This window comes from Macrosteles quadrilineatus, unplaced genomic scaffold (assembly GCF_028750875.1).
Source record: "Macrosteles quadrilineatus isolate MER2022 unplaced genomic scaffold, UCM_ALF_1.0 Scaffold_14__1_contigs__length_3811126, whole genome shotgun sequence".
NCBI lineage: Eukaryota > Metazoa > Arthropoda > Insecta > Hemiptera > Cicadellidae > Macrosteles > Macrosteles quadrilineatus.
Genome location: NW_026542607.1, coordinates 2934625 through 2951969, shown reverse-complemented (window position 1 = coordinate 2951969; position 17345 = coordinate 2934625). Strand labels below are relative to the sequence as shown.

Genomic DNA, 17345 nt, shown 5'->3' with positions numbered 1-17345 from the left:
TAAAATCAGCGGGAAAGTATGCCACTTTGTGCAAGATGAGACGTCCGTCTATTTTGACTCCCGAAGAAGAGAAAACTGTCGTCGACTGGGTAATCACGGTTAGACGGTTTCCCCATCAGCTGAGACCAGCTTCTTACCAGCGTCCAGAAATTGATAAAGAATTTGAAGAGAGAAAATCCCTTTTCAGAGAGCGACCCTGGAGATAAATGTTTGGCTCTATTCACACAGACATCCTGTAATTTCAGCCAGAGTGTCACAAGCCCTCACAACCACCAGGTCAAATGTCATAGAGGGACACATCAAGAAATGGTTTTCCGAAATAAGGGAATACCTAGAAGGTAAGAGTCTAATGACTATCTTTGATGACTCCAGGAGAGTGTTCAACCGGAGTATGATGAAACCACATTTTTCCTATGCCCTTAAGACAAAAAAAATTATACATCAAGAAAGTTCAGAAGCAGGTCTACACCATCACTGGTAATGATGAAAAGGAATGCCTCACAGTACTTTTCACAGCAAATGCCTCAGGTGACTTGGCACCAATGATCGTATACTCCTAAGAAAAGGGTCCCATCAAGTATTGTCCAGCAGGTACCAAGCACCTGGGGCATCGGGAAATCAGAAGAAGAATTTGCTTCTCTATTAGACTAATGTCTTAAAGAAGGCGTCAACAAAAAGACAATAACCAGTGGCTTCATCACTTGCAACAAAAACCATACAGCCAAAGCCAATGGCTAATGTTGCGTAGCCACCTGACTTATATTGAGGGAAAAATTGGGAAGGAGAGACTAAATACTTTTAAAAAAACATCAAAATGGAAGACAAATCTCTCCATGGAGTGTGGCTGGACATAAAAAAGAAGTCTCCCTCTACAAAGAAGGACTTGATAGGATACCCGATGAAGAGAGACGATCTGAGGTGAATCCACATGGTGTAGAAGATGTAGAGGAAGAAGAAGAGGTAGAGGCATACGTAATTGCCGATGGGTAGGAAGTGGCTATTGACATCCTTGCGGATGAACTATGAAGAAATAAACTTCCCAATCGAACGGGAAGTGCCAGTCATTACAGTACACAGCAAGTATCCAGAAGAAATAAATCCTACATCCAATAACTCACCTATAGGATTCCAATCACCCTCCTACATGAGTCACATTCCACGGACTGCCTGCCTGACGAGATTATTCCCCTCCCACATGCCATAGTATGAGTAAAAAAACAATGATTCACCCTGTCCTTCTAGTCTCAGCTTTACCACTGAGGATGCCTCATCACAGCATGCAGTGTGGTGTTGTACATAGTGTATAACATACAGACTAGGCGCGGCTCTCACCAAAGTCTAAGAATTCAGTGATAAATCAAACTAACCTACAAGCAGAAAATTTAAGGCACGAGCCTTCATCATATTCCTTTTTTTCATGTAAATTAATTCCTTTTGTCTGTTTTGGTTTGTTTAAACTTTAGTAACAAATGTGGGCATATAAGTTACACACTTATCAAATTTTCGTTCTTTTGTTTATGTGTATTTTTTTGTCATTTAGTTTGTAAAAAATTAAGTACAGCATGTGGTTATGTAAATATTAACCCAACTATCTATGTAAACTTATTTATTTATGTTCTGTTTGAACAATTTCTTACACATATAAAGCTAACGTTCAGCTCTCTTTTCTGTGTACTTATTTCCTTTCTCTATGTAATGTATGCAGTAGCATTCTGCTGTGTGTTGTGCTCCAGCAGACTAAATTGAAGGTTTGGTAGCTTACGTAAAGTTTTCTTCTTGTGTTTAGTTTCTTTTTAGTCATAAAACAGCTGTCAAACACAATTTGTTTGGTAAGTTTTACTACATCATGGACTTTGGCCAGGAAATCACGGTATCAATTCCACAGAGTTAGGCCATGATGATAAAATGAGGACTATGGGTATTTTATTTATTAAATAATCAGTTTTTAGTATTCATTCACACATAGTCACATTTTTTTGTTCAGGAATTCACAGGGGAAAAATCGGTATAAATATTTTTCATCTTTTTATTCATAATATTTTGGTTTACCTAAAAATGTATAGCAACATCCTAAAAAGTCACGGTACTTGGTAAGTTTACCTTATGACAACTAGAAAAAGTTATAAACAAATTACCGTATGAAAATGTTTAAAATGCATAAAACAAAATGGCGCCCATTTAAAATTTTCTTTCTTAAATAATTCAAAAACCGTTGATTTTACAAGAATAACATTTTTATGCAATTTTATGTCATAATATTTTTGTAGCTTTGTCTAGTTGCCATAAATGGTCCTGCAAAGTGTCAATTTTATTTCTTTTATCATATTTTAGAAAACAATTTAAGTGAAAAAAACCAAAATGGCGGCTGTGTGAGTAACTATAAGGACTCAGGGACTATTTAAATATGATATTTGGATATGTTTCTTACCCAGGAATAATACCCTAAAATATCCGACACAAATTCTGAAACACCCTGTATATAGACAGTCTCAATTTGGGGGGGAACAAGGCGGAACGAAGTTCCAGTACCCTACCTCTCTTTCAGAAAGATAAAAATATTAGCATAAATAAATACATAAATAGGTTCTAATAATATCACAGTTCCGGCACCTCATTTTTAACAAATCGATCACTGTATATAGATATAATATACATGTGAAAACATTATAAAAACATTAGTACCCTTTTAACTCAGTTTAATTAATTATAACCGACTAGTTTCCAGACTAAGGTCATAGTCATGTTGACAAATATAATAACAAATCTGGCATATTGGTTCAATAACAAACCTGTTATATACAATAACAAATCTGTTATTGTATTTGTATGAAGTGTCAACATGACTATGACCTTAGTGTAGAAACAAAACTAGTCGATGATAATTAAAATGAGTAATTAAAATGGGTACCGTACTATTGTTTTATAATGTTTTCAAATGTATATATAGTAGTCCTTATCACAATTATACCTATTATAGATATATATGTACCTTAAGTTATGTCTCCATGAATTTGAGTATTTTTTTCTGATTTTGATGAAATTTGGCTTGAAGGTGTAAGGCGACCTATATTATAGTGTTTTTCTATGCTTCTTGATCTACTTGACAGATTTATCTATTTTATACTACAGTACTAAGCTATTAATATTTTACTAAAAATACGCTTTATTAGCGTCCATGTAGCAGCAAACCTAGGTACTTGTTAAACCTATTTAATTGAAAATCATCAAAACAAACAGAGCCTAGTGACATTATTTTGATTTACAAAAGTGTGTTAGTGTGTGCATGCCTCTTACAGCACATAAATCAGAATCTTTATTGCCATTGATCAATAATACATTGAGATAGTCATTGTCAAATTAAGGCTAAATCTTTACATTGGTCAAACATACAAAGTCACAGAGTAAATAAATACAAAGTGAGGGAAATAGTAGCTAAATAGGCTTAATCTAATGGCTATATTAGAGCGAGTGGCTTGGGGAGCGAGCTGGCGTAGTGGTTAGAGTGCGGGACTTCAGTCCCTGAGGTCCCAGGTTCGATCCCCGCCAAATCACCAATGGGTTTTATCTAAGTGATAATGCCACAACCCCTAGGACTAGCCTGAAGTAATATTACAAACAATCCCAGGCTTGTGCCTCGCGTCCTAGGACAAAAAAAATTGCTATATTAGAATACTCGAATCTAAGAATTCTTTTAGAGAGTAAAATGGATTTTCTAACAGCCATTAGTAAACTTTTTGACTTGAAAATAGGAATGGTTGCTTCAAGGAGATGTTCAGACAGCTTATTATAAAACTTGATCCAGTTAATTTAAAAGAATTACCTGTAAGTGCAAGCCGGTGCTGGGGAATGTCCAGTGCTCCTTTGTATCTTGTATTGTGTGAGTGAATGTCCTGTAGAGTTTAAAATTTATGTAAATTACATTTTGTGTACGTCAAGACATTGTAAATGTATAGGTTGATGACTGTGCTATTGCGATATTTTACAAAGAGTGGTTTTTTCCTTTTGTAGCAAAAGTACATCATAAATGTGTGACCCCATAAATTAAGACCATATTGCAAATGAGATTGAAACAAGCCTAAATATGCTGATCTCAGGTACTCTATGTTGATAAGAGGTTTAAGTTTCCAAAAAAGATAAATGACTCTTGACAACTTCTTGTAATATGCATTTTCCAGTTTAATCTGCTATCAAGGCAAATTCCCAGAAGTTTGACTGAATTTTCAGGTAGGTTTTGTAAAAGAGAAAATATTATGCTTTGAGTTTTACTTTCATTGCAAATAAGTTGATTAGAGGAAAACCAGTTCAAAGCATGATTGTTCGCATCCTGAATTGTGTGGGCAAGAAGGTTTGGATCTCTATTGGCAGCAAAGATTGTTGTGTCATCAGCATAGATTGTACATTTTCAGGTAAATTACGAGGAAGATCATTTACGGCTACAATAAAAAGAAAAGGGCCAAGGACAGAGCCCTGCCTAACACCGGCCTTGATTTGTGTAACTGATGAATTTTTACCTTTAACACAAACAAACTGTGATCTATTGGTTGGATGTGATTTGAGTAATGAGTTGCCCCTAATTCCATCAGATTGAAGCTTCTTAATCAAGAAATCAAAAGGGATGCAATCAAAATCTTTGGTGAGGTCAATGTAGTGGATCTACCAGGTCTGCAGCCATACTGTCTACCACGTCAGCTTAACTGGTAGTTTCTGTTACTCAACTTAGCCCAGTCAATAAAGACACAAAATCCACCAATGTCGGAACAAATTAGTGACAAGCAAAACTATATACCACTGGATAGTACACTTAAAGATGTACATTGTACCAAAAATCCCCTAAAATCCCCCCGGTGCTTTCCCCCCACCACCCTCAAAGTCAGGAATTGCAAGGTTTTACTAAATCACTCGTATATCCTATATGGCTAATTCGATTACAATAATCTTCAATTGGTTGTATTTGTCTAGAATAAAGTTCCTTTACACTTTTGCGATAAATCCAAAACCTTCTTCAAAATTAAATGATAAATAATGAAATTGAGCAAATGTTTACGGTGATATTTTAGTTTCTCCGCCGTAGTTTTTTTGTTTGAAGAAAAATCAAAAAAACACTACCTCTAAAGGTTGTAGCATGTCTTTCTGAACACTTTCATATACAGTATATATAAGTATAGGTTTCCGATATATTCATGGGCAGGGGAACGCCTCAAGTAGATGGGCGTCCGAGCCTCGGCGACGCGGCCGCGCCTTGCCGCCTGATATCCGCGAGTGAAGTGATCGACCCACAGTAAGGTACGGATGAGATGTTTATGCAGTATAAACTTTATATTAACGAGTTTTTAACTAATATTAATATATAGATTGTTAGAGATTACATTAGCTGTAGTGTTAAACATATTATTTCTTGATATAATTGTTAACAAAACTCCCACTATTGCATTACTTTTAATTTGTTTCAAATGTCAGTATGCGTATGGCTTATCTCTTTGTAAATCGATAAAAAAAATTATTTGAGCTATGAATAAAAATATTCCAAAAGATAGTCCAATGATGTCCTTTGGTGGATTTACACATGGGCGAGGCATAACAGATATGTAGCACGTTCTAAAAGAGGGTACATGGAATCCCATACTGTTTCAAAGTCCACGTAGCTTCACAGGAGTTCCATGAGACCTTGTTGGCTTTTTCTGAACAGCATGTTGAGACCCAAGAGCCAAGAAAAAGAAAAGCTAAAATAAAACCTACAGTAAGTGGACTTGAAGCTCGCAAGAGCTAATATCGTTAGCATCTGGATATTTCTCTGATCTGTCAACTGATATCATACGACGTAGGTATAACCATGGTGGAAGTAAATAACGCTTAAGTTTTTAACAATTACAAACTATTTTTTCACAACACGCATCGTCCACTTATAATTGATGTCCATGTCAAGTTTCATAATTTTTCCTCAATTCTAACAGTTCAAAATGTTGATGTTAATAGAGCAGTGTCACGCTGAGCTATATACGCGCGCGAAGCGGTTTGCCCCCGAGGTGGCGTCACATCACGATGCGCAGAACGGTCTCAAACTCGTCCGGCTGAGTAGCACACCTTATTTACTTCCACCATGGGTATAACAGCTTTGGAGAAAATACCAGGGCTGTGCGAATCCAGAAATTTTGGTTCGAATCCGAATCATAGCTGTACAGATTTTATCGAATCCGAATATTTTAATTAATCCTGAGTCGAACCCGAATCTCAAATTTACAGCCATTATCGAACCTGGATCGAATCCGAATCTGAAATTTAAAGCTGTTATCGAATCCGAATATTTAAACCTGTTCAGAGTCGAATCCAAATCCGAGGAAAGTCAGCAGTACCAATTTTCACATTTTTAGACCACATTTTCTGGGGCTGAAATAACTTAGGGAATTTCTTAAAAAAATTCTTGAAATGGGCCAAATAAAAAAGTTATAAAATTTAGGCCTACCTATTTGAAGTTTTGAAACTAAAAAATTGGGCATAAGTTAGGCATACCACCTAGGCCTAAGTTACTCGCTAAAAGTGATGGACTACCAATTTGTGTAGTCTAAAACATAGGCCCAGCCTATTATACACCTCGGTGTTAATCCTCCACACAAGCCTATGTCTGCATTACTATTACAAGTAACAACTAACACTGTGAGGTTAAGTTTACTGATAGCCAAGATAGGGTTCAAATGCGACCTACACTAATGTGCCTAAAACCTAACACCAAGTTGGTCAGGTTCCTAACATGAACCAGTCAACAGCAAATCGGAGTGCACATAGTAGAGTTTTTTAGTGTCTAAAAAATTATATTGAAAATTATATTCAATCAGAATCTAGTAAATTTGAATATCGAATCCCAACTCGGATCTATTTCCAAGAAATTCGAATATCGAACCCGGATCTCTTACCAGTAAATTCGAATATCGATTCCGAATCCGAATCTAGTTAGAAATAGTAGATTCGTTCTCGAATCCGAATCGAATCTCTAAAAAGATTCGGATTCGATTCGTTTTTCGAACTATTCGCACAGCCCTGGAAAATACATAAAAACAACTTTGGTGAACTTCACCTACAAGGAGAGACAAGTTAAAAACACAGGCGAAACAGACAAAAGGTAAAAATGAGGTTTCGAGAAGTCACAGTTAATTCAAATAGAAGTCACAGCTACTTTCAATATAAGTTAATAGTTTACGTATGTAACTGGCCACTTAATGACTATTAAAGATTCTTTTGATGATGTTTCCATAAAAAAAAGGAACAAAGTATTTGATTGCAGAATTGATGACCATACATATACAATTGAATCGTCCCACATTGTTGATTCTCGATCCATCCTTATATTTAATACACGTGAAGGCGACTTCTACGAAACACTACTCGTCCATTAATAATGAACGTATTTTTACAAACGATGTGTCAAAATAAAGTACTTTTTGTGTAGACCAATTCCGTATTTCACCAATTCCAGTCATAAAACACCTCGTTGACTTTGCCCCACAAGCCATCAAAATCGCAATGTATTTCTTATGAAGAAAAGATGTTTACTCAAACAGACGAATAATTTGTATTAATTACTGCTGTTCAGTGTTCATAGTAAACCTAAACACATAATACACGCAAGAGCGATCGTCTTCAGAGTGAGTTCGTTTTCAGTTTCAATAACTGGAGTGGAGTGCTTGATTACATTATCTTGGAGTTGACTCTTTTACATCGTAAATTATGACTAGGGTAATTGGTTTTGAAGTGACAACTGTAATACTTTGCAATTGCTCGATTTCAAGCAACAGGGGCACTAGTTAAAATGGCCCGGCAATTCTACCTATGAAGACATTATAAATAACTAATGTAACCATGTTATATCAAAATGTGCTGTTTGACGGATTTCCAGATCCTCCAACGATTTAAGCACGAAGAGCAACTTAGAAGGGCTTCAAGTAATATATCGAGATGTCCAATTTAAAAATAAATCTTTTAGGGGAACAAAAATAATGCAAAATGATTCGTTGCTGGCAGTGCCAATGAAGTTAAAAAAGCGCAGCATCACGACACACACTGCTGAAGAAGATGCTGGTCATGATATTGTTTTTGTGTTGTTGCGAAAATGTATTGAAAACAACAAGTCTTTGTTGTTGGTACGTTCATAGACCAGTTATGTTAGTATAGTTGGCCGCTTAGAAAGCGACCTCCTCTAGCATTGGTTTAGCATTAGCGCACAGGTCGTTTTATAAGCGGCCGAACTATAGCACTGCCTCCCCCTGTTAGTAAATTGCATTTTATAACGGACTGAGTTGCCATAATACAGCAAGTATTGAAGAAGACCAAGACGAAGATGAGCAATAGTTATGTAATACATTATCATAAGAAGCCTACATAACAACAAAAAAGACGAAATACTAGGGAAAAAATTGCCCCAACAGAACAATAAAACCAAAAATATTTAGTAAAGTAAAAGGTTAATTGACGTAGGTAGAATCATTTCACGACACACTGATTCAAGATGAGAGTAAGATCATAAACACTCGAGTCAATATTTTCATTTAAGTTAATAAATGTAAATACTAAATAAGTTTATTACATGTATTATTTAAGGGTGGGTACGAGGTCCGTGATATTCATTGCTATTAATTTCTGCCAGATCGGAATACTGATTTCTCAATTTGACTTAAAATTTTTTTTAAATAAATCAGAAATAAACAAAAATTACCTATATATTTATTTGTGCTAGAGGTCGTCCAGTGGTTGAAGACTCAACTAAAATTATGTATGTAATGTACAGACTTCTCTATTCTCACCCAACGCTGTAAATAAAACATGTAATTGGAATTTCCTCCATTTGTTTTGTTTTTCTGTTTATATTTTGTTGTTATTTCATCATAAGCATGGCGTCCCATAAAGCCTATGTTAATTTTTTTTTTCATATACTTATATGTATATGAAAGTGTTCAGAAAGACATGCTCTACAACCTTTAAAGGAAGTGTTTTTCAATTTTTCTACTAATAAAAAAACTACGGCAGAAAAACTAAAATATCAGCGTAAGCGTTTGTTAAATTTAATATTATTTATAATTTAATTTTGAAGAAAGTATTGGATTTATCACAAAAGTGTAAAGGAACTTTAATCTAGACAATGTATTAAGGAGTACAATCAATTGAAGCTTATTGTAATCAAATGAGCCATATAGGATATATGAGTGATTTAGTAAAACCTTGCAATTCCTGACTTTGAGGGGGGGGGGGGTGGGGGGAAAGCACCGAGGGGATTTTAGGGGACTTTTGGTAAAATGTACATCCTTATGTGTACTATCCAGTGGTATATAGTTTTGCTTGTCACTAATTTGTTCCGACACAAAACTTGTATTGACTGGGCTAACTCCTGACTGAATTGTGTTGGTGTATAGTTTGAACAAATTAAAGTACTAAAGTAGAAATAGGGTAGGTAGTCAAGCTTCATTACCATACTGTATTTATGATCATCATATATTGAATATTTTTCAGGAAATCAAACTAAAGACTGAAGCTGACTGGGGTGACTTATCACAATGCTTTGTCAGACTAAAAACTACAAAGGAAATCAAAATACCAACGAAAATAGAAGATGTATGTATTGATTAGTTAAAGTACATGGTTGAGCTTAATTATTTAAGTAGAAATAGTTTTTTAGTCATTCTGCAGCAAAAAAAAAATTGATAGCACAATAATCTAGACCATAGGCTAACCAACACACGAGTAGACTTCTCATCCCATTGTAAATTTGGAAGCTCATTTAAGGCTGTGGTTTCCTAGACGCGTAATAGATGCGCTGCGTGTGCGCATCTAAGACGCAGCACACTTGTCTTATGGAGTTTTGTGTAAGCGGTTTCCTAGGCTGCGTATCTAACGCGCGCGCATCTAATAAGTGCGCATCAATAGCTGCGGTTTTGACCGACTGCTTTCAGAGCAGTCGAATCTGAGTTACGCTGCGTTTTAGACATGTCTTTGTGCAATGGATTCGGAAGTAAATGTTATCCAGAAGGCAAAATTCCCAACAACAACGAACAATTGATTGAATTTGTCTCTTGTAATGACATATTATGGAAGTACGTTAATTGTTCATACAATTAAAATTTTTATAGTATTACATTTCATATGATTCGATATGTAGTGTTGATTTCCCCATAATGTGTAATATTTAATTCCCTTATTAAATCCCTACAATTGATTTGTCCTCACATATTTTCTAATTGCTGTAATTTGTAAATAAACCAAATGTTGACAAATATTCTTTTCAAGTCAGCACAACACCAAATTCCAAAATATAAGAGCCCCCATAATTATTTTAAGAACTCCTGAACATCTTAGTAATAAGCCTAATTACTAGCAGAGTGCCCGTCCGTCTTACGGGGTTGGCGTATAAGTATTAAGTATGAAATGCTTATTGCAGTTACACTCGTAAAATGTATTTTCGTCTATTCGGTAAATCCCGAATAGGTAAATATAATAACAGTAAAAGCTGGAGAGGGTAAATTAAGATTTATCGTTTACATTTTAAATTGACATGTTTGCTTTAATACTACGGTTAAAACATCCGTGAGGGCCACATACAGTTCCTAATCATGTACTTTTCACTGCTTACGCTTCTTCGAAGCTTTTAATACCAAAGTATCTATTTCATTATATCTAAATCATCCTATAAAATCATAGAAGCCACTAGTAAACTCTCCCGTGAACTTATGTTACACACCGACCGTGTGTATTGTACGCAGTCTTGGAAACCACTCACGACGGCTGCGTTTTGGGACCTGGATAAAAGCCGCAGCGTATCTAAAACGCTGCGCATCTATTAGGCGTCTAGGAAACCACAGCTTTAGCGAATTTCCCTATAGGGAAGTGGCTATTACTGTAGGTGGCACGGTAAGACCTAGGCCCAGGACCAATTTACTTTTTCATTTTGTCCAGAGGCCAAAAACACTATACGTTCAAATTTTTATTTATGTATATATATATAGAGAGAGAGATTTATATATACAGTGTGTAAATTAAGTCTTGAAACATCTGTATTTTTAAAATCGAAATAGATAGAAATATTCTGTTTGTAGCAAAGTTTGTTCTTAACAAAGGTTCCACTATTTTTTTACACCAAAAAATGTTATAACCCCCCCTAATAGGGTAGGGGGTAGGGGGTGACTTATTTTTTTCAAATAGCAACCCCTATTGAGTGACCCCTCATTTTGAAGGGCTTGTCAAAAGAAACACAATGACGCAACTCCGAGGTGAATATCTCACCCCTAGCCAACACACTATAGTTGCTGTGCTCTGGTGGCGCTGCCTACAAATTGACAGGCAAAGCTCTCTCCCCGAGTACTTAATGCTTTTTACCATGCGGTTAGCATTCTGGGTTATAGTTAGTATGTATTCTGTGCTGAGGCCCATAAATTTGACGCAAAGAATCACCTTACCAAATGAAATACTTAGATTTTCATTTGCAACAGTTTTAGAAGAAGAATCAAGCATCTAATTGGCCATGGGAATTTGACTTCTACTCATATCCTTAAGAAGGATATTTAAACTTACATCACTCATTGATGTATTATTGATGTGTTATATATGTATTAAGGTTGGGTCTTTATTTTTCATATGTGAGGTTATAGGTTTTATTTTATATTGAAGGAATTACTATTTGGTCCTTAAAATACTGCTCCACAAAAGAAACTTTTTTTTACCACAAGGACAAAAAACAATTTGCAACATAGTTAAAGTAGTAATTCTTGGGAACGGATTAAAATATAGAATCAACATGTTTAAACATTTACTCCCTTGTTAAGCAACGAGCTGTGTTGAACCAAACAGTTGATTTTGTTTTTCGTGCTTCCAAAAATCTGGTTTACATTAGCTCGAGCGTCACAAACAGTTGGTATCATCAGTCATTATTAATGTAATGGCACAGCCTAGTACAAGAGTGGCAAGGTCAATTTGCACTGAACACCAACTTAAAATAAAATTTTTTCACATTGTTCTGTACATTATCATCTGAATCCCTTGTAATAAAAAACCATCTTCCTCAATAAATCACTGTAAACCCCTCTAGTTAGCCTGAAAACAAAGCTTTTGTCGAATAGTGTTTTTGAAATTATACAATGACAAATAGCAATAATAATTGTTTGCTACATTTTGGAGAAAACTAAGTCAGAAAAACTTTATTCCAAAAGGGTTTTAAAAAGTTTGTATTCCTAGTGTTGTAAGTAATCTCCATCAATAACCATTATAGCCATAGCAAACAAGCGTCTAGGCAGCCAGTGCAACTCCGAGGATCGTGGATCAGAACTACACCCCCCACCACCGCACCATGTCGTACGCTTCCGAATCGTACCGGCGCATCAGCATAGCCTAACTGTTCCCACAAAATTGTTATCTCTATCACTGTCCCTGTCAAAACGTATCGTTTGTAGGTTAAATTTAAATTAAAAATAATTAAACTGTCATTACCTAACCAAACTAACCAAACTTGCTGATAATGAAAAACTCGAATAAAGGTTTACTGATCGAAAAAATAGTTCTGTTCTAAAAATCAAATTATAAATGTCTCAAATTAAATTTTTTAATTATAATATTAAACTGTCATAACCTAACCAAACCAACTAAACTTGCTGATATGAAAAAAATTGTTGACAAAAAGTTTGTGCTACCAGCGGGATTCGAACCCGGCACCTTTCGGTTATCAGCCCAACACGCTATCCACTACACCACCAAGGCTCATGACTTGGCTCCGTATCGTTGCTGTAATGGTTGACGTCACGCCATCGGCACGGAGCAGTGGTGGGGGGTTTCCGATCTGATCCATGATCCTCGGAGTTGCACTGGCTGCCTAGACGCTTATCCATAGCAACACCTTAGTAAAATTCATCCATTTTATTCCAGTAATATAGTTGGACTAGCAGAGTACCCGTCCTTCGTACGGGGTGTTCGTATAAGTATAAAATACCGTACTTATTGCAGTTATACTCGTGCTGTGCGTTTGCAATGGGAGAGGACAGGGTTTGAGAAGATTTGGTTCTTTAAATTTACAGTACCGCTATCGTATAACACATCTACGATAGCCATAGCCCATAATGTTCTACCTCTGCACCTCAACAATAGAAAAAGTAAATGATCAAACATTTGCACAATATCACAAATTATTTATTAAATTAAAATAATAAACACAGCTGTAAACTATACTACTTTTACAGTGACAGTTCTCATTGTGTATCATAGCCTTTTGTTGCTGCTTAGTTTAAATGAGTTTTGCTTAGGTAGGCGTTGTTGGTAAACCTTGTTATTTTGTAATACTATTAAATATCATAGGACGAACTTGTTTAGTTGAAACAGCTAGCAAAATTCTTTAATTCCTTCCAAAGCATCCTTTCCCAACAGTCTCATCGGATATTGATCGCAACATATAGAGATGGGGAATGACTAGAGAATATTGATGGGGATGTACGGAACATGGCACTAGTGTTAGATTTGAAGTAACTTCCTTCGTCGCCAAGGGAGCTCCTCGAAATCTTAATTTAGATAACCCTCTAAATTAATCAAAATGTTTTTGCAGAAACACTCAAGGTTATTCAATTTCAATAACCTATTCTGCTATTAAATTATGCTATTTTACTATTTATCATTGTTTTTGATTCAAAAAAATTTGTTTCAGGAGGGTCCAAATATTTTTAAAAGCGTCAGTTCAAAATGTATATTGAACTTGACTCCAGTTGTCAAGCTTAATAGAAATCAAGAGATAGAACTTGCTGTTCAAGAAGGGAAAAATCAGTTAATGGTGGGTAAATTTTGAGTTAGAATCCCTAAAAATACTGATGGATTGAATTCAAAGTTTTCTATGAAAACAGATTGTCTTGAAAACTACAGGGATCAGCAGGGAACGTAAACGTATGCTAAGCGTTTCAATATTCTAGTACTCCATACCTTTGCCAAGGTTATTTAGACAAAACTCTTTTTTCATTATTCAGTAGCCTAGTTATAGTAGGTGTGTTTATTAAGTGTTTTACTCAATGTCTTTTTGTGAGAGAAAACACATGCTTTTTAGAAACCGGCCTAGACAAATTTTTGCTTTAAACATTGATAAACGTTTAATAGAATATGATCTTCATATCTTTAAATTGTCCTTTTGTTGTTTAACCATTTCCTCAATTTTCAAGTAAAATTAAAAAAATTTTTATTCACCTCCTAATGCATATAAGAATACATAAACAGAATTTAGTTTTGTAGGAAGTAGATGTGGTAGTGACTTAGAGTATGTATTTGACTAGCCAGTATGTTTGCATGTTGAAGAGATGTGACCATTTTTAAACTTCCGACAGATTGACCTGATGTCATTTACTGATTTCTGGCACACAAACTGTTCAGTCAAGAGTCAATACAATCTGAAAGATCAACTTACTGTAAACTATATCATTTTATGTATTGTCAAAACTGACAGAGCATCAAAAACAAAGGAAGATAAGGAATTTGGACAATAGCTCACTGTGGGAGTGGCTCATTCAACTATATTTTTTACTAATAACATATAATAGCTAGGTAAGTTAGACTTGTATCTTAATGCCTCTGCGCTCTTTTGAAATCAAGGATGAGAGTGCCTCAAGAAAAGATGCTAAATAGATACAACTTCATCTTACAATGTGTTGAGGTCTCAGATAATCCTCAATTCTGAATAAATTGTTGTTTTGTTTTATGTACAGAGAAAATGTGTCCAGTCAGTTATATCGGATATGAAGTCAGAAGTTGATCAATTGACAGTCCCTGTTGTACTGGGTGAAATGCGTGAAATTCATGAATGCATGAAGGAGTTGATGGAAGTAAACGATGAAGATCACTGTGAAGACAATGCGGAGGTATGTAAACATTTCTGATATTTTAGGAATCATTTGTGGTTCTTTTACTAAACAAACATGAACAATTTTTTGACGTTAGGGATCTGAAATTATGTTAGACAGTACCACAGATATGAGAACAGAAACATTATTGATCATAAACATGAACCGTAACTGTTTGGATGTAGTACTCTACTAAAAAAGTTAGCCAGTGCTACCCTGGAAAAAGTCTTGCTGTTTATGGTTTATGATTTCAGTCAGTATCAAACCTTTTACTTAATCCTTTCAACTTTCATCCCTCACTCATCTACACCTCAAAATACGGTTCTTGGAGTCGGAGTCATAGAAAACAAGATTAGCTCACACAGTACAGCTATGTAGTTAGAAATCTTACTAAGGATTACATAATACCACACAGTGGCGTAACATTGTTAGCACTGGCAATTAAGTAAAATATTCTATTTTTATTTTTGATATACACTTTTATTATTCATCGTAAAGAACAAATTACCATTTAAAATAATAGTTGTTAAGCGCAGCAATGCACGCTGGGTAACTGCTAGTAAAGTTATAATAAGCCCTCGTAACTTTGGAATGGATCAAGATTTTTAAGAACAGTTTGTGTCATTCTAATCAGGGTAAAAATTTAATTCGAAATAATGGGTCACAACCCCACATTTAGATTTGAAAAAAAATATTTTGCATCCAATATGGTGAATCCAAGATGGCGGCCGGAAATGACCACCTTGTCAAAATGAAGTATTTACTACCTAACAATGTTGGAAGTGGTCTGGGGTTTATATCTATATATATATATATATAAACATAGGCCAATATACATATATCAAATTTTTAACAAATAGTGTTTTTGGCCTCTGGGGGACATCAAAATGAAAAAGTAAATCGGTCCCGGGTCTATGACTTATCATGAGACCTACGGTAATAGCTACTTCCCTATAGGGGAAATTCGCTAAAATCAAATTTATTTTCTCAAATGGTGTCATTACATGTATACAACACAAAATAGGTCATCTGAGATTCGCAGTATTTTGGAAAATTCTTTGCAAAACCACACAGTCCTTGATTTAATGTGCAGAAAGAAATATTTATGTTGGCTTGAATTCAGTTAAGTTTTAAAGCCTAATGATCAACAGCAATGTTTTGTAATCTTATGTATTATAAACAATAAAATTAGCAAAACAGTGTTTAACTTTGTTGAATTCAAACAAATGACTTATATTACGTTTTCAAAATTGATGGTATTGTAAACTAACATAAAGATTTTTTTCAGCCCTTTGATAATGACGATGAGCAAAGTACCTCTTCCGAGACAAACAGTAATGGCAGGGATTTTGATGAAGAGAACCAACTAAAATATTCAAGTTGTACTTTTTTTGTTTGTGATAAATGCAATCAATGTTACAGGAGTAGAACCCTGTTGAAAACTCACTCCTGTCCTTATACAAGCACCAAACATTGCAATAATTGCTTCAGGACATTTTCAGACGAAAATTTCAAAACTCATGTTTGCAAAGTGCAGGAAGGGATGTTTAGATGCATTCACTGCCGTGAGTGTTTTAAAACTAAAAACCTTTTAACAATTCATGAAAAATATAACTGTTCTCATGAAACTTATACTTTTAAATGCTCAGATTGCGGAGAAAGGTTTCGTCTGAAAAGATATTTGGAGACACACATTCGGAAGCACAAAGATTTGCTAAACTTCCATTGTGCAGTTTGTAAAAGAGCTTTCTGTCAAAAATCCCACTTGGAAGTGCACATGGCGTCACATTCAGAAGAACGCCCCTACAAGTGTGACCAATGTGACAACAAGACATTCAAGAGACTGAAATCTCTGGAACATCACAAGCAAACTCACTCTGGTGTGAAAAGTTTTCAGTGCCAAGATTGTGGCAAGTATTTTTTCTCGTTGTTTCATTTAAAGCATCACAGAAATAGCACACACGAGCGACAACATGTTTCATGTGGTCTTTGCAACAAAAAATTTGCTCGTAATTATAATCTGAAGCTGCATATGAGATCTCACACAAATGAAAAGCCGTTTGTTTGTCATTGTGGAAAAGCGTTTGCTCAAAATAGTTCGTTAACCTTGCATAAACGTGTTCATGATGATGTCAAACCTTACAAGTGTGAGAAATGTAAGGCCAAATTCAAACACTCCTCTTCTTTAGTGATGCATATACGATGTGTTCACACCAACGAAAAACCCTATAAATGTGAGAAGTGTAGCAAGACCTTTAGTCAAAATAGCAACTATCGCACACATATGAGAATGCATGCGAAAGAATATGTAAACTGTGGTATGTGTGGAAGTATGTACACCACCAAAGGAAATTTGAAATTACACATGAAAAATATGCACAATGATCGTCTCTTTAAATGTGGGGTTTGTAAGAAATTGATTAAGTCTAAGTATGAGTTTCAAAACCACACCAAGATTCACATTAAAGGAAATGATTTGTAATTTTTTTTAGTTTTCCACATCAA

At 35.2% G+C, this 17345-nt stretch overlaps 1 protein-coding gene across 3 annotated transcripts in view; it reads left to right on the top strand.

Annotated features, from left to right (window-relative positions):
- Positions 1-17345, top strand: part of LOC129005027 (gastrula zinc finger protein XlCGF57.1-like) — a 35085-nt gene extending 17740 nt beyond the window's left edge. For 2 of the 3 annotated variants that reach the window (XM_054433777.1, XM_054433778.1), the window contains exons 3-6: positions 9496-9597; positions 13664-13786; positions 14706-14858; positions 16129-17345. In XM_054433777.1, coding sequence (XP_054289752.1) covers positions 9496-9597; positions 13664-13786; positions 14706-14858; positions 16129-17322 — 1572 coding nt within the window. In that variant the 3' untranslated portion in view covers positions 17323-17345. The remainder of the gene's footprint in view (positions 1-9495; positions 9598-13663; positions 13787-14705; positions 14859-16128) is intronic. The other variant, XM_054433779.1, reaches the window with a different exon arrangement.